Below are 25,303 nucleotides of genomic sequence, written 5' to 3' on the forward strand. Positions count from 1 at the left end.
GCCGTACTGGGAAGGGTCTGGAGGCTTTACTGGGCTATACTGGGATGAACTGGGGTATACTGGGAAGGGTCTGGAGGCTTTACTGGGCCATACTGGGAGGTCTTATTAGGGTGTGGTGGCCTGTACTGGTTTCTTGTCTCTTCTGCTGGTCTTTATGGGTCCTTACTGGTCTTTAATGGGCTGTACTGGTCCATACTGGTCTTTATGGGTCCGTACTGGTCTTTAATGAGCTGTACTGGTCCATACTGGTCTTACTGGTCGTACTGGGAAGGGTTTGGAGGCGTTAACGGGCCATTCCGGGTCTTATCAGCTTGTGGTGGTTCCTACTGGTTTCCTCTCTCTTCTACTGGTCCAGACTGGTCTTTAATGGGCTGTACTGGTCCATACTGGTCTTTAATGAGCTGTACTGGTCTTTACTGGTTATACTGGGAGGTATTCATGGGCCGTTCTGCAAGGTCCTACCAGTCCATGGTGGTTCCTCCTGGGTTCTGCTCTTTTCTACTGGTCTTTATGGGTCCTCACTGGTCTTTAATGGGCCGTACTGGTCCATACTGGTCTTCATGGGTCCATACTGGTCTTTAATGAGCTGTACTGGTCCATACTGGTCATACTGGGAGGTATTCACGGGCCGTTCTGCAAGGTCTTACCAGTCCATGGTGGTTCCTCCTGGGTTCTGCTCTTTTCTACTGGTCTTTATGGGTCCTTACTGGTCTTTACTGGTCCATACTGGTCTTTATGGGTCCATACTGGTCTTTAATGAGCTGTACTGGTCCTTACTGGTCATACTGGTCATACTGGGAAAGGTCTGCAGGCATTAACGGGCCGTCCCAGGAGACCTTACTGGTCCGTGGTGGCCTCCCGCTGGTCCTTACTGGTCCCAACTGGTCATACTGGTGCCCCGCAGGCCATGCCGGACGCCGACCCCCGCCTGGACCCGGGCCGCTGGGCGGCCGCCAGCTTCCGGGCGCGGGGGGGGGACCCCGAAACCACCGCCCCCCGCCCCCGCCGGGGCTTCTGGCGCCGCCTGGGGGGCTGCTGCGGCTGCTGCGGCTGCTGCCGACGCGGCAACGACGACTGGGAGCCCCCCCCCGGCGAGATCCCGGGGCGACGGCCCCCCCAGCCCCTGCGGCCCGGTGAGTGGGGGGAGAGGGGGGGCAGTGGCGGCGGTTTCGGGGCTCCCCGGGAGGAGAAAGGGCGGTTTCGGGGCTCCCCGGGAGGAAAAAAGGCGGTTTTGGGACTCTTTGAGATGAAGTAGGGCAGTTTCAGGGCTCCCCGGGAAGAAAAGGGGCAGTTTCAGGGCTCCCCGGGAGGAAAAGGGGCGGTTTCAAGGCTCCCCGGGAGGAAAAAGGGCGGTTTCGGGGCTCCCCGGGAGGAAAAGTGGTGGTTTTGAGGCTCCCCAGAGAGGGGGGGAGGTGGTTTTGTGCTCCCCAGGAGGAAAAAGGGTGGTTTCAGGGCTGCCCGGGAGGAAAAAGGGCGGTTTCAGGGCTCCCCAGGAGGAAAAGGGGCGGTTTCAGGGCTCCCCAGGAGGAAAAAGGGCAGTTTCGAGGCTCCCCAGGAGGAAAAGGGGGAGTTTCGAGGCTCCCCAGAGAGGGGGAAGGTGGTTTTGTGCTCCCCAGGAGGAAAAAGCGTGGTTTCAGGGCTCCCCAGGAGGAAAAGGGGTGGTTTCAGGGCTCCCCAGGAGGAAAAGGGGCGGTTTCAGGGCTCCCCAGGAGGAAAAAGGGCAGTTTCGAGGCTCCCCAGGAGGAAAAGGGAGCCTCTTCGAGGCTCCCCAGAGAGGGGGGAAGGTGGTTTTGTGCTCCCCAGGAGGAAAAAGGGTGGTTTCAGGGCTGCCCGGGAGGAAAAAGGGCGGTTTCAGGGCTCCCCAGGAGGAAAAGGGGAGGTTTCAAGGCTCCCCAGGAGGAAAAGCGGCAGTTTTGGGGCTCCCCAGGAGGAAAAGGGGCAATTTCAGGGCTCCCCAGAGAGGGGGGAAGGTGGTTTTGTGCTCCCCAGGAGGAAAAAGGGCGGTTTCAGGGCTGCCCGGGAGGAAAAAGGGCAGTTTCAAGGCCCCCCCCCCAGCCAGATTAGTTCCTCCCCTTTTTCCCCCCTCCCTTCTCTTTCCCCCTTTCCCCATTTTGGGTCAAAACCCGCCATTCTGGGGCTGTTTCCAGGCAGAAAAAGGCAGTTTCAAGGCCCCCCCTCCCGAGCCGCTTCTCAGGGTTTCGTGCCCCCGCCAAAGGAAATTCAGGGGTTTTGGGGTTCCCCCCCCTTTCCTCACATCCCCCCCCCTCCCCCCCACCGTGGGGTGGGGAGGGCACAATTTGGGGTCAAACCTGCCCATTTTGGGTCCAGAATAGGACATTTTAGACCATTTCTAGGCTTTAGGAGGGGAAATGACGGTTTCGAGGCCCCCCCTTTTTTGCGTTTGGGGCTGTTTTGGGGGTTCCGGGGGTGCGATCGGGACGGGGTTTTCACCGCTGCCCCCCCCCCCAGGTCTCCTGGCCCCCCGGGGGCTGGTGGTGGGCACAATTTGGGGTCAAACCTGCCCATTTTGGGTCCAGAATAGCACATTTCAGGCCATTTCTAGGCTTTAGGAGGGGAAACGACGGTTTCGAGGCCCCCCCTTTTTTGCGTTTGGGGCTGTTTTGGGGGTTCCGGGGGTGCGATCGGGACGGGGTTTTCACCGCTGCCCCCCCCCCCAGGTCTCCTGGCCCCCCGGGGGCTGGTGGTGGGCACAATTTGGGGTCAAACCTGCCCATTTTGGGTCCAGAATAGCACATTTTAGGCCATTTCTAGGCTTTAGGAGGGGAAACGACGGTTTCGAGGCCCCCCCCTTTTTTGCGTTTGGGGCTGTTTTGGGGGTTCCGGGGGTGCGATCGGGACGGGGTTTTCACCGCTGGCCCCCCCCCCAGGTCTCCTGGCCCCCCGGGGGCTGGTGGTGGGCTCGCCGGGCGACCGGGTGGCCCACCACACGGGGGAGTTCGCCGCCCCCCGGGTGGTCCTGCGGCGGGGGCAGCCCTTCTGCCTCCGCGTCCTCCTGCCCCGCCCCTTCGACCCCGACGGCGACGCCCTCTGCGTGGAGATCACCCTCGGTGGGGGGGGGGCGCTAATTAGGGACGGGGGGGGTTAATTAGGGGTGGGGGGGCAATTGGGGCTGGGGGGGGTAATTGGAGCTGGGGGGGGTAATTAGGGGTGGGGGGTAATTGGGGTTGGGGGGGCAATTGGGGTGGGGGGCTAATTAGGGGTGGGGGGCAGTTGGGGGGGTTGGGGGGGAGAGAAATGGGGAGGGGGTAATTAGGGGTGGGGGGGTAATTGGGGAGGTTGGGGGGCAATTGGGGCCGGGGGGGTAATTAGGGGTGGGGGGTAATTGGGGCTGGGGGGGTAATTAGGGGTGGGGGGGGTAATTGGGGAGGTTGGGGGCAATTGGGGCTGGGGGGGTAATTAGGGGTGGGGGGTAATTGGGGCTGGGGGGGCAATTGGGGCTGGGGGGTAATGGGTGTGAGGGGGGTTATTAGGGGTGGGGAGGTAATTAGGGGGGGTAATTAGGGGTGGGGGGGGGCTAATTAGGGCTGGGGTGGGTTATTGGGGAGGTGGGGGGGTAATTGGGGAGGTGGGGGGCAATTGGGGCTGCTGGGGGGGTAATTAGGGGTGGGGGGGTAATTGGGGAGGTGGGGGGCAATTGGGGCTGGGGGGGTAATTGGGGCTGGGGGCTAATTAGGGGTGGGGGGCAGTTGGGAGGGTTGGGGGGGAGAGAAATGGGGAGGGGGTAATTAGGGGGGGACAATTGGGGTGGTGGGGGGTAATTAGGGGTGGGGGGGGCAATTGGGGCTGGGGGGGTAATTAGGGGTGGGGGGGTAATTGGGGAGGTTGGGGGGCAATTAGGGCTGGGAGGGTAATTGGGGGGGTAATTAGGGGTGAGGGGGTAATTGGGGGGGTAATTAGGGGTGAGGGGGTAATTGGGGGGGGGGGGGCAATTGAGACCGGGGGGGGGGGGGCAGCAACTGCGTGTTGCAACAGGGGGCGCCGTGACGTCACCGGGGGCGGGGCGATGACGTCGCTCGGGGCGGGGCGGTGACGTCAGTCGGGGCGGGGCGGTGACGTCACCGGGGGCGGGGCGATGACGTCACACCCCCCCCCCACCCCCCCCCACCCCGGGCAGGCCCCAACCCGCAGGTGGCCAAGGGCACCCACGTCCTCATCCCCTTGGGCGAGACCTCGGCCACCGGCTGGAGGGCGGAGCTAGAGGAGGAGGAGGAAGGGGCGGAGCCTCCGGGAGGCCCCGCCCTCCGCCTCCGCCTCACGGCCCCGCCCGACCGCCCCCCATTGGCCGCTACCCGCCTGAGCCTCAAGACCAGGACGGGGGCGGGGGAATACGCCGCCCCCTTCGACGAGGCCAACGACTTCTTCCTCCTCTTCAACCCCTGGTGCCCCGGTGAGCCCCGCCCCCCCCCACCCCCCCCCACCCCGCTTCGGGGCGAAAAAACAACAGATTCGGGCAATCGCAGGGCAGCCCCCAACCTGGGGCGCCCGGATTTAGCGGTTTCGGGGCCCCCCGGGGGAAAAAAAACAGCGGTTTCGAGGCTCCTTGGGGAGAAATGTGGCGGTTTCGGAGCGCCCCAGGGAAAAAATTGGCGGTTTCGAGGCTCCCCGGGGAGAGATTTGACGGTTCCGGGGCTCCTTGAGGCAAAATGTGGCGGTTTCGGGGTTCCCCAGAATGAAAACTGGCAGTTTCGGGGCTCGCCGGAGCAAAATGTGGCAGTTTCAGGGCTCCCCAGGGTGAAATTTAGCGGTTTTGGGGCCCCCCGGGGGAAAAAATTGACAGTTTCGAGGCTCCTTGGGGAGAAATGTGGTGATTTCGGAGCGCCCCAGGGAGAAAATTGGCGGTTTCGAGGCTCCCCGGGGAGAGATTTGACGGTTCTGGGGCTCCTTGAGGCAAAATGTGGCGGTTTCGGGGTTCCCCAGAATGAAAACTGGCAGTTTCGGGGCTCGCCGGAGCAAAATGTGGCAGTTTCAGGGCTCCCCAGGGTGAAATTTAGTGGTTTTGGGGCCCCCCGGGGGAAAAAATTGACAGTTTCGAGGCTCCTTGGGGAGAAATGTGGCGGTTTCGGAGCGCCCCAGGGAAAAAATTGGCGGTTTCGAGGCTCCCCGGGGAGAGATTTGATGGTTCCAGGGCTCCTCGCGGCAAAATGGGGCGGTTTCCAGTTTCCCTGGGGTGAAATGTGGTGGTTTCAGGGCTCCCCAGGGTGAAATTTAGCAGATTTGGGGCACCCTGGGGGAAAAAATTGACAGTTTTGAGGCTCCTTGGGGAGAAATGTGGTGGTTTTGGAGCTTCCCAGGGAAAAAATTGGCGGTTTCGAGGCTCCCCGGGGAGAGATTTGGCGGTTTCGAGGCTGCCCAGGGAGAGATTTGACGGTTCCAGGGCTCCTCGCGGCAAAATGGGGCGGTTTCCAGGTTCCCCGGGGTGAAATGTGGCGGTTTCAGGGCTCCCCAGGGTGAAATTTAGCGGTTTTGGGGCCCCCCCGGGGGAAAAAATTGACAGTTTCGAGGCTCCTTGGGGAGAAATGTGGCGGTTTCGGAGCTCCCCAGGGGAGAAAATTGGCGGTTTCGAGGCTCCCCGGGGAGAGATTTGACGGTTCCGGGGCTCCTCGCGGCAAAATGGGGCATTTTCCAGTTTCCCCGGGGTGAAATGTGGCAGTTTCAGGGCTCCCCAGGGTGAAATTTAGCGGTTTTGGGGCTCCCCGGGGGACAAAAAATTGACAGTTTCGAGGCTCCTTGGGGAGAAATGTGGCGGTTTTGGGGCTCCCCAGGGAAAAAATTGGCGGTTTCGGGGCTCCCCAGGGTGAGATTTGGCGGTTTCAAGTCTCCCCGGGGTGAAACTTGGCAGTTTTGAGGCTCCCCGGGGTGAAATGCGGCGGTTTCAGGGCTCCCCAGGGGAAAAGTTGGCGGTTTCGGGGCTCCCCAGGGAGAAAGAAATGGCGGTTTCGAGGTTCCCCTAGGGAAAAAATTAGCGGTTTCGGGGCTCCCCGACCTCATTTTGGGGGGGGGGGGTGGAATTTAGGGGAGACCCCCCCCTGATTTGGGGGGTGCCCCCCCCCCCCCCCCCCCCCAGACGACCACGTTTACATGGAGAAAACGAGCGACCTTAACGAGTACGTCCTTAACGAGACGGGGCGCATCTTCTACGGCACCGAGGACCAGATCGTTGAGCGCTCCTGGAACTACGGGCAGGTACCCCAAAAACGGGGGGGGGACCCCAAAAATCGGGGGGGGGGACCCCAAAAATCGGGGGGGGGACCCCAAAAATCGGGGGGGGGGGGGGGGGGCGCACCCCAAAATTGGGAGATTTCCCGCCAAATCGGGGAGGAGCCAAAAATCGGGGCGAGAAAAGGGGGGGGGAAAGGGGGCATTAAATTGGGGGGGGACCCCAAAAATGGGGGGGACCCCCCAAAATCGGGGGGGACCCCAAAAACGGGGGGGACCCCCCAAAATCGAGGGGGGACTCCAAAAATGGGGGGCGCACCCCAAAATTGGGAGATTTCCCCCCAAATCGGGGAGACCCCAAAAATCGGGGCGAGAAAAGGGGGGGGAAAGGGGGCATTAAATTGGGGGGGACCCCCCCAAAAATGGGGTGGGGGGACTGGGGGGGGTGTGTGGGGTGTCCTTGAAACCGCCGCGGAACTCTGCAATCTCTGGTTGCGGGGGGAGCCTTGAAACCGCTTTTTGGAATTTAAAGGGATTTTGGGGGGGATTTTTTGGGGGGGGGGGAGGATTTTTTTGGGGGGGGGTCTCCCGATGGGGGGGTGGGGGGGTGTCCCCTGATTTTGGGGTGTCCCCCCCCCCCCCCAAGTTCGACCCAGGGGTGCTGGAGGCCTGTCTGTACATCCTGGACCGGCGGGGGATGCCCCACAGCGCCCGGGGGGACCCCGTCATGGTCTCCCGCGTGGTCTCCGCCATGGTGAGTCCTTTTTTTGGGGCTAAATCCGGGGGTTTTGGGGCTCCTCGGGAAAACCCCCTGGGGGGGGGGAAGGGGAAGGGGGGGGAGGGAGTTGGGGGGCCCCCGGGGGGTTTGGGGGGCCGGGAATTGGGGGATTTGGGGTCCCCGGTGCCGTTTTTGGGGTCCCCGATGAAGTTTTCGGGGTCCCGGGTGAGTTTTTTGGGGGTTCCCCATATTTTGGGGGGTGCCAAGTGACGGTTTCGAGGCCCCCCCCCCGGTGCCAGTTTTTGGATCCCAGATGAGGTTTTTGGGGTCCCAGGTGAGGATTTTTGGCTCCCAGTGATGTTTTTTGGGGTCTCGGTGCAGGTTTTGGGGTCCCGGGTGAGTTTTTTGGGGGTTCCCCATATTTTGGGGGGTGCCAAGTGACGGTTTCAAGGCCCCCCGGTGCCATTTTTGGGGTCCCAGATGAGTTTTTTTGGGTCCCAGGTAAGTTTTTCAGGTCCCAGTGATGTTTTTTGGGGTCTCGGTGCAGTTTTTTGGGTCCCGGGTGAGTTTTTGGGGGTTCCCCATATTTTCAGGGGTGCCAAGTGACAGTTTCGAGGCCCCCCAGTGCTATTTTTGGGATCTCAGATAAGGTTTTTGGGGTCCCAGGTGAGTTTTTTGGGGTCCCAGATGAGGATTTTTGGGTCCCAGTGATGCTTTTGGGGTCCTGGGTGATTTTTTGGGGGTTCCCCATATTTTGGGGGGTCCCCAGTGACGGTTTCGAGGCCCCCCGGTGCCATTTTTTGGGTCCCAGGTGAGGTTTTTTGGGTCCCAGTGATGTTTTTTGGGGTCTCGGTGCAGTTTTTTGGGGTCCTGGGTGATTTTTTGGTGGGTTCCCCATATTTTGGGGGTCCCCAGTGACAGTTTCGAGGCCCCCCGGTGCCATTTTTTGGGTCCCAGGTGAGGTTTTTTGTGTCCCGGGTAAGTTTTTCGGGTCCCAGTGATGTTTTTTGGGGTCTCGGTGTGGTTTTTTGGGGTCCCGGGTGATTTTTTGGGGGGTTCCTCATATTTTGGGGGGTCCCCAGTGACGGTTTCGAGGCCCCCCCCAGGTGAACTCGCTGGACGACCAGGGGGTGCTGGTGGGGAACTGGACGGGGGACTACGCCCAGGGCACCAACCCCTCGGCCTGGGCCGGCTCCGTGGACATCCTGCGGGCCTTCCACCGCACCGGCCCCGTGCGCTATGGGCAGTGCTGGGTCTTCGCCGGCGTCGTCACCACCGGTGCTTACTGGTTTCTTACTGGTTTATACTGGTTTGGACCGGGGAGGTCCCGGGGGGGGCGGTGGGAGGGTCCGGATGGCGGGAGAACGCGGATAAATCACTGCAAGAGAGAGAAATTAGACGTAAGGTGGTGGTTTCTTAGTGGTTTATACTGGTTTCCTACTGGTTTATACTGGTTTCTTACTGGTTTGGACTGGGGAGGTCCCGGGGGGCACCGGGGGAGGCGGTGGGAGGGTCCAGATGGCGGGAGAACGCGGATAAATCACTGCAAGAGAGAGAAATTAGACGTAAGGTGGTGGTTTCCTACTGGTTTCTTACTGGTTTATACTGGTTTCCTACTGGTTTATACTGGTTTCTTACTGGTTTGGACTTGGGAGGTCCCGGGGGGCGCCGGGGGAGGCGGTGGGAGGGTCCGGATGGCGGGAGAACGCGGATAAATCACTGTAAGAGAGAGAAATTAGACGTAAGGTGGTGGTTTCTTACTGGTTTATACTGGTTTCTTACTGGTTTTTACTGGTTCAGCCCAGTTTGGGAGTGGTTTGTACCGGGAGGGGGCCCCGGGGGTCACTGGGATGGAGGTGGGAGCCCTTCAGAGGGGGACAAGGCAACCCTGAGCCCTTTACGCTTTGGTACCGGCTCAGTACTGGTCCGTACCGGTCGGTACCGGTTCTTACTGGTTTATACTGGTTTATACTGGTGCCCCCAGTGCTGCGGTGCCTGGGCCTCCCCACCCGCACCGTCACCAACTACAACTCGGCCCACGACACCGACGTCTCCCTCACCACCGACATCTACTTCGACGAGAACATGAAGCCCCTGGAGCGCCTCAACACCGACTCCGTCTGGTACTGGTTTATACTGGTCCATACTGGTTTATACTGGTCCATACTGGGCTGTGATAGTGTGGGACGGGGAAGGGGGGTACCGGGAAGGGAGCGCCGGGAGGGGATTTGGGTGAAAACAGCTGATGTAGGGGCTCATCCTGGGTCCCTCTGGTCCATACTGGTCTACACTGGTCTATACTGGTTTATACTGGTCCATACTGGTCTATACTGGTTTATACTGGGCCGCTGCAGGAACTTCCATGTGTGGAACGACTGCTGGATGAAGCGCCCCGACCTCCCCGACGGCTACGACGGGTGGCAGGTGGTGGACGCCACCCCCCAGGAGACCAGCAGCGGTAACTGGTTTATACTGGTCTATACTGGTTTATACTGGTCTATACTGGGAAGGGGCTGGGAATTGCTAGGAGGGGGCCTGGGGGGGTCCCCGGGGGTGGTTTGTGGCCACCGGGGGAGGGAAGGGCCACCACGGGGCATCTCCCAGTAGCCCATACTGGTCTAAACTGGCCCTGTACTGGTCCGTACTGGTTTATACTGGTCCATACTAGTTTATACTGATTCCTTACTGGTTTATACTGGGAGGGGTCCTGAGGGTGGATGTTTGTGACCACCAGGGGAGGGAAGGGCCACCACGGGGCATCTCTCAGTAGCCCATACTGGTCTAAACTGGCCCTGTACTGGTCCGTACTGGTTTATACTGGTCCATACTAGTTTATACTGATTCCTTACTGGTTTATACTGGTTCCTTACCAGTTTATACCGGGAAGGGCCTGGGGGGGGTCCCCGGGGGTGGGTGGTTTGTGGCCACCGGGGGAGGGAAGGGCCACCACGGGGCATCTCCCAGTAGCCCATACTGGGTTTACACTGGTCCGTACTGGTTTATACTGGTCTATACTGGTTTATACCGGTCCATACTGGTTTATACTGGTTCCTTACCGGTTTATACGGGGAAGGGCCTGGGGGGAGGTCCCCGGGGGTGGGTGGTTTGTGGCCACCGGGGGAGGGAAGGGCCACCACGGGGCATCTCCCAGTAGCCCATACTGGTCTATACTGGTCCGTACTGGTCCATACTGGTTTATACTGGTCTATACTGGTTTATACTGGTCTCCCCTTCCCCAGGCCTGTTCTGCTGCGGGCCCTGCTCGGTGACGGCGGTGAAGAACGGGGAGGTCTTCCTCAAGTACGACACCCCCTTCGTCTTCGCCGAGGTAAAGTCGGGGGGGGGGGTGGGGTGGGGGGATTTGGGGGTGTGTGGGCGTGTCCCAGGAAGTGACGTCACAACGGGGGGGGCGTGTCCCAGGTGAACAGCGACAAGGTGTACTGGCAGCGCCAGCCCGGGGGGGGCTTCGCCGTGGTCCACGTGGAGGAGGGGGCCATCGGGCGCCGCATCAGCACCTTGGGGGCGGGGTCGGGGGCGCGGCTGGACATCACCCACCAATACAAGCACCCCGAGGGTGAGGCCACGCCCCCTCGACCCCACCCGGCCACGCCCCTTGAACCCCACCCCTCCCCCACCCCACACCCCCCCAGGACCTGGGCCCTTTGACCCCCTCCGAGACCCGACACCCATTGACCAACGCTTGACCCATCACCCAACTCATGACCCGTGACCCCGTGACCCTTGACCCCGTGACCCTTGACCCCGTGACCCTTGACCCCATAACCCTCGACCTTTTGACCCCTGATGACCCCCGACCCCATAACCTTTGACCCCAAGACCCACCACCCACCAACGCTTGACCCAACACCCAACCCATGACCATTGACCTCCCTGACCTCCAACTCATGACCCTTGACCCCTGACCCCATGACCCTTGACCTGTTGACCCCTGGTGGCCCCCTGACCCCATAACCCTTGACCCCAAGACCCACCACCCATCAACGCTTGACCCAACACCCATGACCCATCACCCAACCCATGACCATGGGCCCCTGTGACCCCAACTCATGACCCTTGACCCCTGACCCCATGACCCTCGACCTTCTGACCCCTGATGACCCCCGACCTCATAACCTTTGACCCCGAGACCCACCACCCACCAACGCTTGACCCAACACCCAACCCATGACCATTGACCTCCCTGACCTCCAACTCATGACCCTTGACCCCTGACCCCATGGCCCTTGACCTTTTGACCCCTGGTGGCCCCCTGACCCCATAACCCTTGACCCCAAGACCCACCACCCACCAACGCTTGACCCAACACCCATGACCCATCACCCAACCCATGACCATGGGCCCCTGTGACCCCCAACTCATGACCCTTGGCCCCTGACCCCATGACCCTCGACCTTCTGACCCCTGATGACCCCCGACCTCATAACCTTTGACCCCGAGACCCACCACCCACCAACGCTTGACCCAACACCCAACCCATGACCATTGACCTCCCTGACCTCCAACTCATGACCCTTGACCCCTGACCCCATGGCCCTTGACCTTTTGACCCCTGGTGGCCCCCTGACCCCATAACCCTTGACCCCAAGACCCACCACCCACCAACGCTTGACCCAACACCCATGACCCATCACCCAACCCATGACCATGGGCCCCTGTGACCCCCAACTCATGACCCTTGGCCCCTGACCCCTTGACCCCGTGACCCTTGACCCCATAACCCTCGACCTTTTGACCCCTGATGGCCCACGACCCCATAACCTTTGACCCCAAGACCCACCACCCATCAACGCTTGACCCAACACCCAACGCATGACCATTGACCTCCCTGACCTCCAACTCATGACCCTTGACCCCTGACCCCATGACCCTTGACCTGTTGACCCAAGAGCCCTGACCCTTGACCCCTGACCCCATGATCCTCGACCTTTTGACCCCTGATGACCCCCAGACCCCATAACCCTTGACCCCGAGACCCACCACCCACCAACCCTTGACCCATTGACCCCTCCCCACCCCGTGCCCCTTGACCCCTCTCCTTGACCCAATGACCCCGCGACCTCCTCCTGTCCCCCTTGACCCCGCCGCCCCCTGACCTTTGACCCCTGACCACCACCCCAGGCTCGGAAGAGGAGCGCAAGGCCGTCTCCACCGCCACCTCCCACGGCTCCCGCCCCCGCAACCGGGGGGTCCCCTCCTCGGGGGAGGTGTCGGTGACGGTGGGGGCGGGGCCGGCGGTGGCGGGGGCGGAGCTGGAGCTGAGGGCGGTGCTGCGCAACCAGGGGGTGGAGCCTCGCACCCTCCGCCTCCGATTGGCCCTGGGCGCCGTCCGTTACACCGGGGTGGCCGGGCCACCCTTCCGGCAGGAGCAGCACCGGCGCACCGTCCCCCCCGGGCAAGGTGAGCACCGTGTCCCCCCCGGGGACACCCCCCCGGGCCCCGGGGTCCCCCCCAAACTCCTGGGTCTCCTTGGGGTCACCCCCAAACTCCTGGGTCACCCCCCAAACTCCTGGGTCCTTTCCCTTCCTCTTGTCCCCAAGAAGAACGTTGGGTTCTTCAAGACCTTTGTGAGGAACCTGGGTGGCCTGGACACCTGGGTCCCCCCCGGGGACACCCCCCTGGGCCTCGGGGTCCCCCCCAAACTCCTGGGTCTCCTTGGGGTCACCCCCAAACTCCTGGGTCGCCCCCCAAACTCCTGTGTCCTTTCCCTTCCTCTTGTCCCCAAGAAGAACGTTGGGTTCCTCAAGACCTTTGTGAGGAACCTGGGTGGCCTGGACACCTGGGTCCCCTTGGGGACACACCCCTAGGACACCGGGGTCCCCCCCAAACTCCTGGGTCTCCTTGGGGTCACCCCCAAACTCCTGGGTCACCCCCCAAACTCCTGGGTCCTTTCCCTTCCTCTTGTCCCCAAGGAGAACATTGGGTTCTTCAAGACCTTTGTGAGGAACTTGGGTGGCCTGGACACCTGGGTCCCCTTGGGGACACACCCCTAGGACACCGGGGTCCCCCCCAAACTCCTGGGTCTCCTTGGGGTCACCCCCGAACTCCTGGGTCACCCCCCAAACTCCTGGGTCCTTTCCCTTCCTCTTGTCCCCAAGAAGAACGTTGGGTTCTTCAAGATCTTTGTGAGGATCCTGGGTCCCACCTGAACTCCTGGGTCCCCCCCTCAGATACCGGGGGTCCCTGATGTCACGTGTGTCCCCTCTTTTCCCCCCTTCCCCCCCCCCCAGAGGAGACGGTGACGATGACGGTGGCCTACGCCGAGTACGGGCCCCACGTTGGGGAGCAGGACGCCCTGAAGCTGACAGTGGCCGGGGCAGTGGAGGAGACGGGACAAGTGGTGGCCAAGGAGCTGCGGGTCCGGCTGCACACGCCGGAGCTCACCCTGACGGTGAGGGACACCCCGGGGTCTTCTCTGGGACACCTGGGTCCCCTGGGACACTTGGGTTCTGCTCCAGGAGACCCAGGTTCTCCAGGAGACCCAGGTTCTCCAGGATGGACCTGGGGTTCCTGGGCATTGGGTCTCCTCCATCATCCTGATGGGTCTCCTCCATCAAGATGATGGGTGGGATGGGGTGGGGTGGGATGGAGGAGACCTGGACGCCTGCGTCCTTCTCCAGGAGGCCATGGTCCTCTGGGACACCTGGGTCCTGCTCCAGGAGACCCAGATCCTCCAGGATGGGTTTGGGGTTCTCCAGGAAGGGTCTGGGGTCCTCCAGGACCATGGTCCTTCTCCAGGAGACCCAGATCCTCCAGGATGGGTTTGGGGTTCTCCAGGACCATGGTCCTTCTCCAGAAGACCCAGATCCTCCAGGATGGGTTTGGGGTTCTCCAGGACCACGGTCCTTCTCCAGGAGACCCAGATCCTCCAGGATGGGTTTGGGGTTCTCCAGGACCACGGTCCTTCTCCAGGAGACCCAGATCCTCCAGGATGGGTTTGGGGTTCTCCAGGACCATGGTCCTTCTCCAGGAGACCCAGATCCTCCAGGAAGGGTCTGGGGTCCTCCAGGACCACGGTCCTTCCCCAGGAGCTCCAGGTTCTCCAGAACACTTAGGTTCTCCAGGATGGACCTGAGGTTCCTCCCAGGTTCCTGGGAGCTGGGATCTCCTCCCCCATCCCGTGGGGTGGGTCTGGAGGAGCCCCGGTGGCCCCTGTGTCCCCCACCCTCACCCCTGTGTGTGTCCCCTCCCCACCAGCTGCTGGCCCCCGCCGTGGTGGGGCAGGAGGTCCCGGTCCAGGTGGTCTTCCAGAACCCGCTGCCCGAGGCCCTGACCGGAGCCACCCTGCGCATGGAGGGGGCGGGGCTCTCCTGCCCCAAGCCCCTCCCACTCGGGTCAGTAGCCCACGGGCCACCATGGGGGGGGGGGGGGAGGGGGGGGAAGGGCAGCCGGGAGTTTGGGGGATGGGAACTAGTTTTGGGAAGGGGGGGGTGGGACCCAAAATCCAAGGGTTCGGACCCAAAATTCTGGGGTTGGGACCCAAAATCCAAGGGTTGGGATCCAAAATGCAAGGGTTTGGACCCAAAATCACAGAGTTAGGACCCAAAATCCTTGGGGCGGGTCCAAAATTCTGGGGTTTGGACCCAAAATCCAAGGGTTGGGACCCAAAAACCCAGGGTTTGGACCCAAAATCACAGAGTTAGGACCCAAAATTCTGGTGAGGGATCTGAAATTCTGGGGTTTGGACCCAAAATCCAAGGATTTGGACCCAAAATCCAAGGGTTTGGTCCCAAAATCCCAGGGAGGGACCCAAAATCCAAGGGTTTGGACCCAAAATTCTGGGGTTGGGACCCAAAATTTCAGGGAGGAACCCAAAATCCAAGGGTTTGGACCCAAAATCCCCAGAGGGGGGACCCAGGAGTTCAACAGGGACCCAAAATCCAAGGGTTGGGACCCAAAATCCCAGGGAGGGATCCCAAATTCTGGCGTTTGGACCCAAAATCCAAGGTTTTGGACCCAAAACCCCAGGGAGGGATCCAGAATTCTGGGGTTTGGACCCAAAATCTAAGGATTTGGACCCAAAATCACAGGGTTGATACCCAAAATCCAAGGGTTCGGACCCAAAATCCAAGGATTTGGACTCAAAATCCCAGGCTTTGGACCCAAAATCACAGAGTTAGGACCGAAAATTCAAGGGTTTGGACCCAAAATGCAAGGATTTGGACCCAAAATCCAAGGGTTGGGACCCAAAAACCCAGGGTTTGGACCAAAAATCCAAGAGTTTGGACCCAAAATGCAAGGATTTGGACCCAAAATCCAAGGGTTGGGACCCAAAACCCCAGAATTTGGACCCAAAACCACAGAGTTAGGACCCAAAATCCTGGGGAGGGATCCGACATTCTGGGGTTTGGAACCAAAATCCAAGGATTTGGACCCAAAATCCAAGGGTTCGGACACTAAAATCCAAAGGTTTGGACCCAAAATCCAAGAGTTTGGACCCAAAATCCCAGGGTTTGGACCCAAAATCCTGGGGAGGGATCCGAAATCCCGGGGTTTGGACCTAAAATCCCGGGGTTTGCACCCAAAATCCCAGGCTTTGGACCCAAAATCCCAGGGGGGACACCCCTGCACCCCGGGAGGGGGGGGGGGGGGAGTGGAGTTACGGGGGGGTAGCGCCCCCTATCGCCCCATATCGAGCCCCGGGGGGGGGTTATGGTGGGTTTATGGGGGGGGGTAGCGCCCCCTATCGCCCCCTATCGCCCCATATCGTGCCCCGGGGGGGGTTATTGGGGGGTTATGGGGGGGTAGCACCCCCTATCGCCCCCTATCCCCCCATATCGCCCCCTATCGCCCCATAGCGCCCCCTATCGCACCCGGGGGTGGGGTTATGGTGGGTTTATGGGGGGGTAGCGCCCCCTATCGCCCCCAATTGCCCCCTATCGCCCCCTATCGTGCCCCAGGGGGGGGTTATTGGGGGGTTATGGGGGGGTAGCGCCCCCTATCGCCCCCTATCGCACCCGGGGGGGGGGGTTATGGTGGGTTTATGGGGGGGTAGCGCCCCCTATCGCCCCCAATTGCCCCCTATCGCCCCCTATCGTGCCCCAGGGGGGGGTTATTGGGGGGTTATGGGGGGGGTAGCGCCCCCTATCGCCCCCTATCGCACCCGGGGGGGGGGGTTATGGTGGGTTTATGGGGGGGGTAGCACCCCCTATCACCCCCTATCGCCCCATATTGCGCCTGGGGGGGGGGGGTTATGGTGGGTTTATGGGGGGGGTAGCGCCCCCTATCCCCCCATATCGTCCCCTATTGCCCCCTATCCCCCCATATCGTCCCCTATCGCCCCCTATCGCCCCCTATTGCCCCCTATCGAGCCCCGGGGGGGAGTTTATCGGGGGGTTATGGGGGGGTAGCGCCCCCTATCCCCCCCTATCGCCCCCTATCGCCCCCTGTCGCGACACACGGTGTGTGTCCCCCCCCCGCAGGTCGGTGGGGGCGGGCCAGACGGTGCGGCTGCGTCAGCCCGTCCTCCCGCTGCGTCCCGGGCGGCGGCGGCTGGTGGCGGCGCTGGAGAGCCCCCGCCTGGGACCCCTGCACGGAGCCCTCCCCATCGACGTGGCCCCCGCACCCACCCCGGCGGCAACTGGGAGCGCTGGGAGCAGCCCCCCCCGCCGCCCCCGCAGGGGGAGGAGGAGGAGAGGGGGCGAGGGGGGAGCCCCCCCGGCACCGGCACCCGCGGCCGGCAGCACCGGGGGGTGATCCCGCTCTGGGGGAGCGCTGGGAGGGGGATTGGGGGGGACTGGGAGGCACTGGGAGAGGGACTGGGGGACACTGGGGGACACTGGAGCACTGGGAGGGTGACTGCGGGACACTGGGGGACACTGGGAGCACTGGGAGGGGGATTGGGGGACACTGGGAGGGGGATTGGGGGGCACTGGAAGGCACTGGGAGGGGGACTGGGGGACACTGGGAGCACTGGGAGGGGGATTGGAGGCACTGGAAGGCACTGGGAGGGGGACTGGGGGACACTGGGAGCACTGGGAGGGGGATTGGAGGCACTGGAAGGCACTGGGAGGGGGACTGGGGACACTGGGAGCACTGGGAGGGGGATTGGGGGCACTGGAAGGCACTGGGAGGGGGACTGGGGGACACTGGGAGCACTGGGAGGGGGATTGGGGGCACTGGGAGGCACTGGAGGGGGACTGGGGGACACTGGGTGACACTGGGAGCACTGGGGGGGTCACTGGGAACACTGGGATTAAGTTTGGGGGTCACTGGGAGCACTGGAGCCAGATGAGGTTTATACTGGGAGCACTGGGAGTGGGTTTAGGGGTCACTGGGAGCACTGGGGGGGTCACTGGGAGCACTGGAAGCAGGTTTAGGGGTTATTGGGAGCACTGGGGGGGACACTGGGAGCACTGGGATTAAGTTTGGGGGTCACTGGGAGCACTGGAGCCAGATGAGGTTTATACTGGGAGCACTGGGAGCAGGTTTAGGGGTCACTGGGAGCACTGGGAGGCACTGGGGGTCACTGGTGTCACTGGTGTCCTGAGGGGGGGCACTGGGGGGGGGGCACTGGGAGCACTGGTGTCCCTGGGGGGGGGCACTGGGAGCACTGGTGTCACTGGGGGGTCACTGGGGGGGGCACTGGGAGCACTGGGGGGGGCACTGGGAGCACTGGTGTCCCGGGGGGGGGCACTGGGAGCACTGGAGCACTGGGGGGGGCACTGGGAACACTGGTGTCCCTGGGGGGGGGGCACTGGGAGCACTGGGGGAGGTCACTGGTGTCACTGGTGTCTCCGCTCCCCCCTTCCCCCTCCCCCCCCCGCCTTCAAACCCTCCCCGATGACGTCACCGACCCCCCGTGACGTCACACACAACCCCCCCCTTCCCTCTCACCTCAATAAAACGCGCTCTGACCAAACGCCGGGGGCCGCCCTCGCCCGTGACGTCACTGCGTCCGCGCCGGAAGCGACGTCCACTTAAACGCGCGCGGCCCAACGGGGTGCGGGGAGGGAGGGGAGGGGGGGGACGCGGCGACGTGCGCGGCGCGCTGACGTCACTTCCGGGCGCGCGGGGGAGCCGCCGCCGCCGCCGCCGCTTTTCCCGCCGCCGGTGCCGCCGGCTTCGCCCCCCCCCCACCCCTCCCCGGGGCTTCGCCGCGCCCGGAAGTGACGTCAGAGCGCGCCGCGCGGGATGGGCGGAAGTGACGTGAGGTGAGCGGCGCGGTGCGGGGGTGGGGGGTGGGGGAGGGAGAGGGCGGGGTTTCCGGGGTGGGGGAGGGGCTACGGGGGGATGTGGAGGGGTGGGCGGGGCTACGGGCCTGGGGGGCGGGGCTCTGAAGCGGGGGCGGGGCTACGGGGAGGAGGGGCCGGGGGCGGGGCTACAGGCCTGGAGGCGGGGCTATGGGGCTGGGGACGGGGCTGTGGGCGGGGCTACGGGCCTGTGGGCGGGGCTGTGGGCGGGGCTACAGGCCTGTGGGCGGGGCTCTGAAGCGGGGTTGGGGCTACAGGGAGGAGGGCCTGGGGGCGGGGCTATGCGTCTGGGGCGGGGCTGTGGGCGGGGCTGTGGGGCTGTGGGTGGGGCTGTGGGCGGGGCTACAGGCCTGTGGGCGGGGCTATGGGGCTGTGGGTGGGGCTACGGGGCTGTAGGCGGGGCTGTCGACCAAGAGGGTGGGGCTACAGGCCTCGGGGTGGGGCTGGGGGTGGAGCTACAGGCCTGGAGGCGGGGCTACAGGTCTGTGGGCGGGGCTATGGGGCTGTGGGTGGGCCTGGGGGCGGGGCTACAGGCCTGTGGGCGGAGCTGTGGGGCTGTGGGCGGGGCTGCGGGGCTGTGGGCAGAGCTACTGGGCTGCGGGCGGGTCTGTGGGCGGGGCTATGAGTCTCTGGGCGGGGCTACGGGGCTGGGGTGGGGCTACAGGGCTGTGGGTGGAGCTGTGGGGCTGGGGGTGGAGCTACAGGCCTGGGGGCGGGGCTACAGGTCTGTGGGCGGGGCTGTGGGCCGCGAAGGGCGGGGCTACAGGCTCGCGGTGGGGCTGTGGGCGGGGCCGCGGGGGCGGGTTTTTCTCCGACCCGGGTGGGCGGAGCCTGACCCCGCCCCCTCCCCCTCCCCCCCCCCCCCCCCCCCCCAGCCCGGGCGTGTCCCTGCGGCTGTCGCTGGCGGGGGGCGTGGCACGTGGTGCGTGGGCGGAGCCTGGGGCAGTTCCCGCGGGTGCTGGGGCTGCTGGAGGCCCTGGGCCGGGCCGCCCCCGGGGCCCTGCGTTTCCGCCACGGGGCCCGCCTGCGCCTGGGCCTGCAGGCCGCCGTGAGTACCCACACTGCCCCCCCCCGCCGCGGTGCCCCTGACACGCCCAAGATGGCTGCCGCCCACCCAAGATGGCCGCCGGGTCACCCTGACCCGCCCAAGATGGCTGCCGCCCCAACCTGACACACCCAAGATGGCCGTCGCCAGCCCAAGATGGCTGCCCCCCCTCCCTGCTCCACCCAAGATGGCCGCCATTGGTCCAAGATGGCCGCCGGGTCACCCTGACCCGCCCAAGATGGCCACCACCCCAACCTGACACACCCAAGATGGCCGTCAGCTCACCCTGCCCCGCCCAAGATGGCCATCGCCAGCCCAAGATGGCTGCCACCCCTCCCGCTCCACCCAAGATGGCCACCATTGGTCTAAGATGGCCGCTGGGTCACCCTGCTCCCCCCAAGGTGGCCGCCGCCCCAACCTGCCACACCCAAGATGGCTGCCATTGGCCCAAAATAGCCACCGGCTCACCCTGCTCCGCCCAAGATGGCTGCCACCCCTCCCTGCGCCACCCAAGATGGCTGCCACCCCTCCCTGCTCCACCCAAGATGGCCGCCATTGGTCCAAGATGGCCGCCGGGTCACCCTGACCCGCCCAAGATGGCCGCCGCCCCAACCTGACACACCCAAGATGGCTGTCAGCTCACCCTGCTCCACCCAAGATGGCCGTCGCCAGCCCAAGATGGCTGCCACCCCTCCCTGCTCCACCCAAGATGGCCGCCACCCACCCAAGATGGCCACCGGGTCACCCTGCTCCCCCCAAGGTGGCCACCGCCCCAACCTGCCACACCCAAGATGGCTGCCATTGGCCCAAAATAGCCACCGGCTCACCCTGCCCCGCCCAAGATGGCTGCCACCCCTCCCTGCTCCACCCAAGATGGCCGCCACCCACCCAAGATGGCCGCCGGGTCACCCTGCTCCACCCAAGATGGCCACCACCACACCCTTCCCATGATCCCTTGGGGCCCAGCAGCCATCTTCCCATCATCTCTCAGTCCTGGCAGCCATCTTGCCATCATCCCCAAGTCCTGGCGGCCATCTTCCCATCATCCCCTGGTCCCGGCGGCCATCTTCCCACAATCCCCCAGTTCCGGCGGCCATCTTCCCACAATGCTCTGGGCCCAGCAGCCATCTTGTTGGGGTTGCCTCCCGTGGCAGCCATCTTCCCACAATCCCCCGGTCCCGGCGGCCATCTTCCCATCATCCCCTGGTCCCGGTGGCCATCTTCCCACAATGCCCTAGGCCCGGCAGCCATCTTGTTGGGGTTGCCTCCTGTGGCAGCCATCTTCCCACAATCCCCCGGTCCTGGTGGCCATCTTCCCATCATCCCCCAGTTCCGGCGGCCATCTTCCCACAATCCCCTGGTCCCGGCAGCCATCTTCCTACAATGCCCCGGGCCTAGCAGCCATCTTGTTGGGGTTGCCTCCCATGGCAGCCATCTTCCCATCATCCCCCGGTCCCAGCGGCCATCTTCCCATCATCCCCCGGTCCCGGCAGCCATCTTCCCATCATCCCACAGTCCCGGTGGCCATCTCCCCACAATCCCCCGGTTCCGGCAGCCATCTTTCCACAATCCCCCAGTCCCGGTGGCCATCTTCCCACAATCCCCCGGTCCCGGCGGCCATCTTCCCATCATCCCCTGGTTCCGGCAGCCATCTTCCCACAATCCCCTGGTCCTGGTGGCCATCTTCCCATCATCCCCCGGTCCCGGCAGCCATCTTCCCACAATCCCCCGGTCCCAGCGGCCATCTTCCCATCATCCCCCGGTCCCGGCGGCCATCTTCCCATCATCCCCCGGTTCCGGCGGCCATCTTCCCACAATCCCCCGGTCCCGGCGGTCATCTTCCCATCATCCCCCGGTTCCGGCGGCCATCTTCCCATCATCCCCCGGTTCCGGCGGCCATCTTCCCACAATCCCCCGGTCCCGGCGGCCATCTTCCCATCATCCCCCGTGCCTGACGCAGGTGGTGGTGCAGATGCTGCAGGAGGCCCAGCCCGACGGGAAGATCTTCGACGCCATCGACTCCTTCTTCCCCGAGGGGGAGGGGCCGCCCGGGGGCCACGGCCAGGCCGTGAGTCACCGGGGAACCGGGGGGGGCTGGAGGGGGACACACCCCCCCCGAGGGGCCCCTCACCCCCTCCTTACACCCCCCCCTCCCCCCCAGACCCCCCAGGACCTGGCCATGGTGGGGGAGGCCCAGGAGAACTTCCGGGAGCTGGCGCTGGGGCTGATGGCCGACCCCCGGCGGCGGGCGGCCTACCTGCAGGTACACACCAGTACGGACCAGTATGGACCAGTACAGACCAGTGGCCCCCCTGTCCCGTACATCCCAGTGCCCTCCCAGTACATTCCAGTGCCATCCCTGCACCTCCCAGGGACTCCCAGTGCTCTCCAATTCCCTCCAGTGCCCTCCCAGTACATCCCAGTGCCCTCCCAGTACATCCCAGTGCCCTCCCTACACCTCCCAGTGCTCTCCAATTCCCTCCAGTGCCCTCCCAGTACATCCCAGTGCCCTCCCAGTACATCCCAGTGCCCTCCCTACACCTCCCAGTGCTCTTCAATTCCCTCCAGTGCCCTCCCAGTACATCCCAGTGCCCTCCCTACACCTCCCAGTGCTCTCCAATTCCCTCCAGTGCCCTCCCAGTACATCCCAGTGCCCTCCCAGTACATCCCAGTGCCCTCCCTACACCTCCCAGGGACTCCCAGTTCCTTCCAGTTCCCTCCCAGTACATTCCAGTGCCCTCCCTACACCTCCCAGGGACTCCCAGTTCCTTCCAGTTCCCTCCCAGTACATCCCAGTGCCCTCCCTACACCTCCCAGGGACTCCCAGTTCCTTCCAGTTCCCTCCCAGTACATTCCAGTGCCTTCCCAGTACATCCCACTGCTCTCCCAGTACCCTCCCAGTACACCCCAGTGCCCTCCCTGCACCTCCCAGGGACTCCCAGTTTCCTCCAGTGCCCTCTCAGTACATTCCACTGCCCTCCCAGTACGTCCCAGTGTGCTCGCAGTGCCCTCCCAGTACATCCCAGTCCCTCCCAGTGCCTCTCAGTGCCCCCTTACTCTTCCCAGTCCCACCCAACGACTCTGGGCTTCCCCGGGGAGGGTCTCCCAGTCCCTCCCAGTCCCTCCCAGTCCCTCCCAGTGCCCCCCAGTGCCTCCCAGTCCCCGCAGGGCCCGGCGCGGCAGGAATACGGGGAGCCCTTCCTGCGGGCGCTGGAGCGTCTCTTCCACGAGTGCCTGGAGCGGCTGGAGAGCGCCCTGCCCCCCCCCGACCTGCGACAGGTGGGCGGGGCCTCGGTCAGAGGGGGCGGGGCCACAAGGGGGGGGCGTGGCCAAGGAGAGAGGGAGGGGCCGGGGGGGGGGGAGGGGGGCAGGGCTGGGGGAGAAGTGAATGGGGAGGGGAGGGGGGGAGACACAGGGAGGGGGCGGAGCTCTAAGCAAAGGGGGCGTGGCCTGGTGGGTTTGGCCCCGCCCCTTCTCTCCTGACCCCGCCCCTTCCTTCCACCCCACCCCCCCCAAGCTCCAGGAGGTTGTCTGGAGCCACGCCCCCCCGGGGCTCCGCCCCCACGACCTGCCAATCCTGAGGCGGTACCTGGCGGACGTGGGCCACGCCCACTGCGGTAGGCGGGGCTTCGGCGCGAGGGGGCGGGTCTTGGAGCAAGGGGCGGGTCTTCGGGAGAGGATTTGGGGAGGGTCGGGAAAATTTGGGGGGGATTTAGTAAAAATTTGGGGGGTTAATAAAAATTTGGGGGAATTTTGACAGTTTGGGGAAAACTGGGGGAAATTTGGGGAAAATCAGGAGAAATTTGGGGAAAAGTGGGGAAAACTTTGGGATTTGTGAAAAATTTGGGGAAATTTTGCAAAAATATAATGTATCTGGGGAAACAAATAGGAAAAGTTTTGGGAAATCGGGGAAAAATTTAGGAAAATTTGGGAAAATTAACAGAAAATTAGGAGAGGTTTGGGGAAAATTGGGGAAAACTTTGGGATTTGCAGAAAAATTGGTGAAATTTTGCAAAAATATAATGTATTGGGGAAAAAAAGGAAAAATTTTGGGAAATGAGGGAAAAATTTGGGAAAATCTGGCAATTTGAAAAAAGTTGGGGGAAATTCTGGCAATTTAGTGAAAATTTGGAGTAATTAGGGGGAAATTTGGGGGAAATTAGAAATTTGGGGGAAATAGGGAAAAATTTGGGGATTTGAGGGAAATTTGGTAAAATTTTGGGAAAATATAATGTATTGGGGAAAAAAATGGAAAAGTTCTTGGAAATCGGAGACAAATTTGGGAAAGTTTGCCGGCTTGAAAAAAGTTGGAGGAAATTCTGGCAATTTAGGGAAAATTAGGGGAAAATCAGAGGAAATTTGGGGAAAATTTGAGGAAATTTTGAGAAAATATAATGTATTTGGGGAAAAAAATAGGAAAAATTTTGGGAAATCGGGGAAAAACTTTGGAAAATTTTGCAATTTGAAAAAAGTTGGGGGAAATCATGGAGATTTAGGGAAAATTTGGGAAAAATTAGAGAAGTTTTAGAAAAGTTTGGGGAATTCTAAAAAATCAGGGAGGAAATTTGGGGGATTTAAGGAAAATTTGGGAGAAATTAGGGTTTTTTTTTAAAAATTTGGGGACTGCTAAAAAATTGGGGGAAAACTTGGGGGGTTGGAGGAAAATTTGTGGGATTTGGGAAAAAAATTGGGGGAAAACGGCAAAATTGGGGGAATCTTGAGGGAAAACAGGGGGGAAATTTAGGAGAAATTTGGGGGTGAATTTGGGGATTTAAGGAAAATTTGGGGTGAAATTTGGAAGAGTCGGGGAAAAGCTGCCGGGAAAATTGGAGGGATTGGGGAAAAATGGAATTTTGGGGAAAAAATGGAATTTTGGGGAAAATTTTGGGGGGAAAAAATTGAAAGGGGCTGGGCTAAGGGGAAAGGGCGGGGCTTTTGGAGGAGGGGGTGTGGCCTCCCCCCCAAGCTCCGCCCAACCCCAAGCCCCGCCCCCCTCTCCAGGCCCGGTGCCCCGCCCCCTTCCTGCTGACCCCTCCCCTCGGTGAGTAGCCCCTCCCCCTTCCCTCATTAAGCTCCGCCCACCCCCTTCCCGCTAATTAACGCCTTCCGGCTCCGCCCCCTCCCAGGCAGAGGCCACGCCCAGGTCTGCGGAGGCTCCGCCCCCTTTGGGCCCCGCCCTTGGGTGAGGTCATCACCCCTCCCCCCCTCCCCTTCCCCCTCTCCCTCCCCCCCCGGGCCACGCCCTCACCCGCCCCTCCCCCCACCCCCAGAGTTCGTTGATGACGTCATCAGCGACAACGAGCAGGAGGCGGAGCCCCCCGCGGAGAAAGGTGGGGGGGCGCTAATTAGGGGGGTAATTAGTGACCGGGGAGATGTAATTAGGGGTCTGGGGGTGGTAATTAAGGGCTCTAGGGGGGTAATTAAGGGTCTGCGAGTGATAATTAGGGATCTGGGGGTGGTAATTAAGCATCCAGGGTGATAATTAGGGGAGTGGAGGTGGTAATTAAGGGGTCTGGGGGGTATTTACACATCTGGGGGTGATAATTAAGGTCTGGTGGTGCTAATTAGGGGCCTGCGGGTGGTAATTAAGGGTTTGGGGGGGTAATTAGTGGCCTGGAGATGGCAATTAAGTGTCTGTGGGTGATAATTAGGGGAGTGGGGGTGGTAATTAAGGGGTCTGGGGGGTGATTAATGGTCTGGGGGTGGTAATTAGGAGTCTGGGGGTGGTAATTAAGTGTCTGGAGTGATAATTAGGGGATTGGGGGTGGTAATTAGTGGTCTGGGGTGGTAATTAAGTGTCTGGGGGTGATAATTAGGGGAGTGGGAGTGGTAATTATGGGGTCTGGGGGGTAATTAAGGGGTCTGGGGGTGGTAATTAAGGGGTCTGGGGGTAATTAAGTGTCTGCGGGGGGTAATTAGGGGAGTGGGAGTGGCAATTAAAGGGTCTGGGGGGTAATTAAGGGTCTGGGGGTGGTAATTAAGGGTCGGGGGGGTAATTAGGGGCCGGGGGGTGGTAATTAAGAGCGCAGGGGAGTAATTACGGTCTGGGGGTGGTAATTAGGTGACCGAAGCGGGTTAATTAGGAGCAGAAAGACCATTAAACTCCGCTTTTCTCCTCAGGCCCGGCCCCTGCCCATCTCCCGCCGCGCCCCG

General features: G+C 62.3%; 1 protein-coding gene across 1 annotated transcript; it reads left to right on the forward strand.

The window, feature by feature from the left end:
• Positions 1 to 907: 907 nt before the first annotated feature.
• Positions 908 to 24,480, forward strand: TGM1 (transglutaminase 1; the record flags this gene model as incomplete). Its single annotated transcript, XM_074167184.1, has 20 exons — positions 908 to 1,133; positions 2,889 to 3,068; positions 4,136 to 4,408; positions 6,086 to 6,204; positions 6,824 to 6,931; positions 8,002 to 8,173; positions 8,880 to 9,018; positions 9,250 to 9,353; positions 10,135 to 10,223; positions 10,316 to 10,469; positions 12,035 to 12,313; positions 13,144 to 13,304; positions 14,111 to 14,247; positions 16,336 to 16,553; positions 18,981 to 19,153; positions 21,111 to 21,218; positions 21,312 to 21,413; positions 22,319 to 22,429; positions 22,668 to 22,767; positions 24,421 to 24,480. Coding segments are annotated over exons 1-20 (3,013 nt in total), but the record flags the coding sequence as incomplete, so codon positions are not given.
• Between the last annotated feature and the right edge of the window lie 823 nt (positions 24,481 to 25,303).

Source organism: Numenius arquata, unplaced genomic scaffold, assembly GCF_964106895.1.
Source record: "Numenius arquata unplaced genomic scaffold, bNumArq3.hap1.1 HAP1_SCAFFOLD_974, whole genome shotgun sequence".
In the NCBI taxonomy this organism is placed as follows: domain Eukaryota; kingdom Metazoa; phylum Chordata; class Aves; order Charadriiformes; family Scolopacidae; genus Numenius; species Numenius arquata.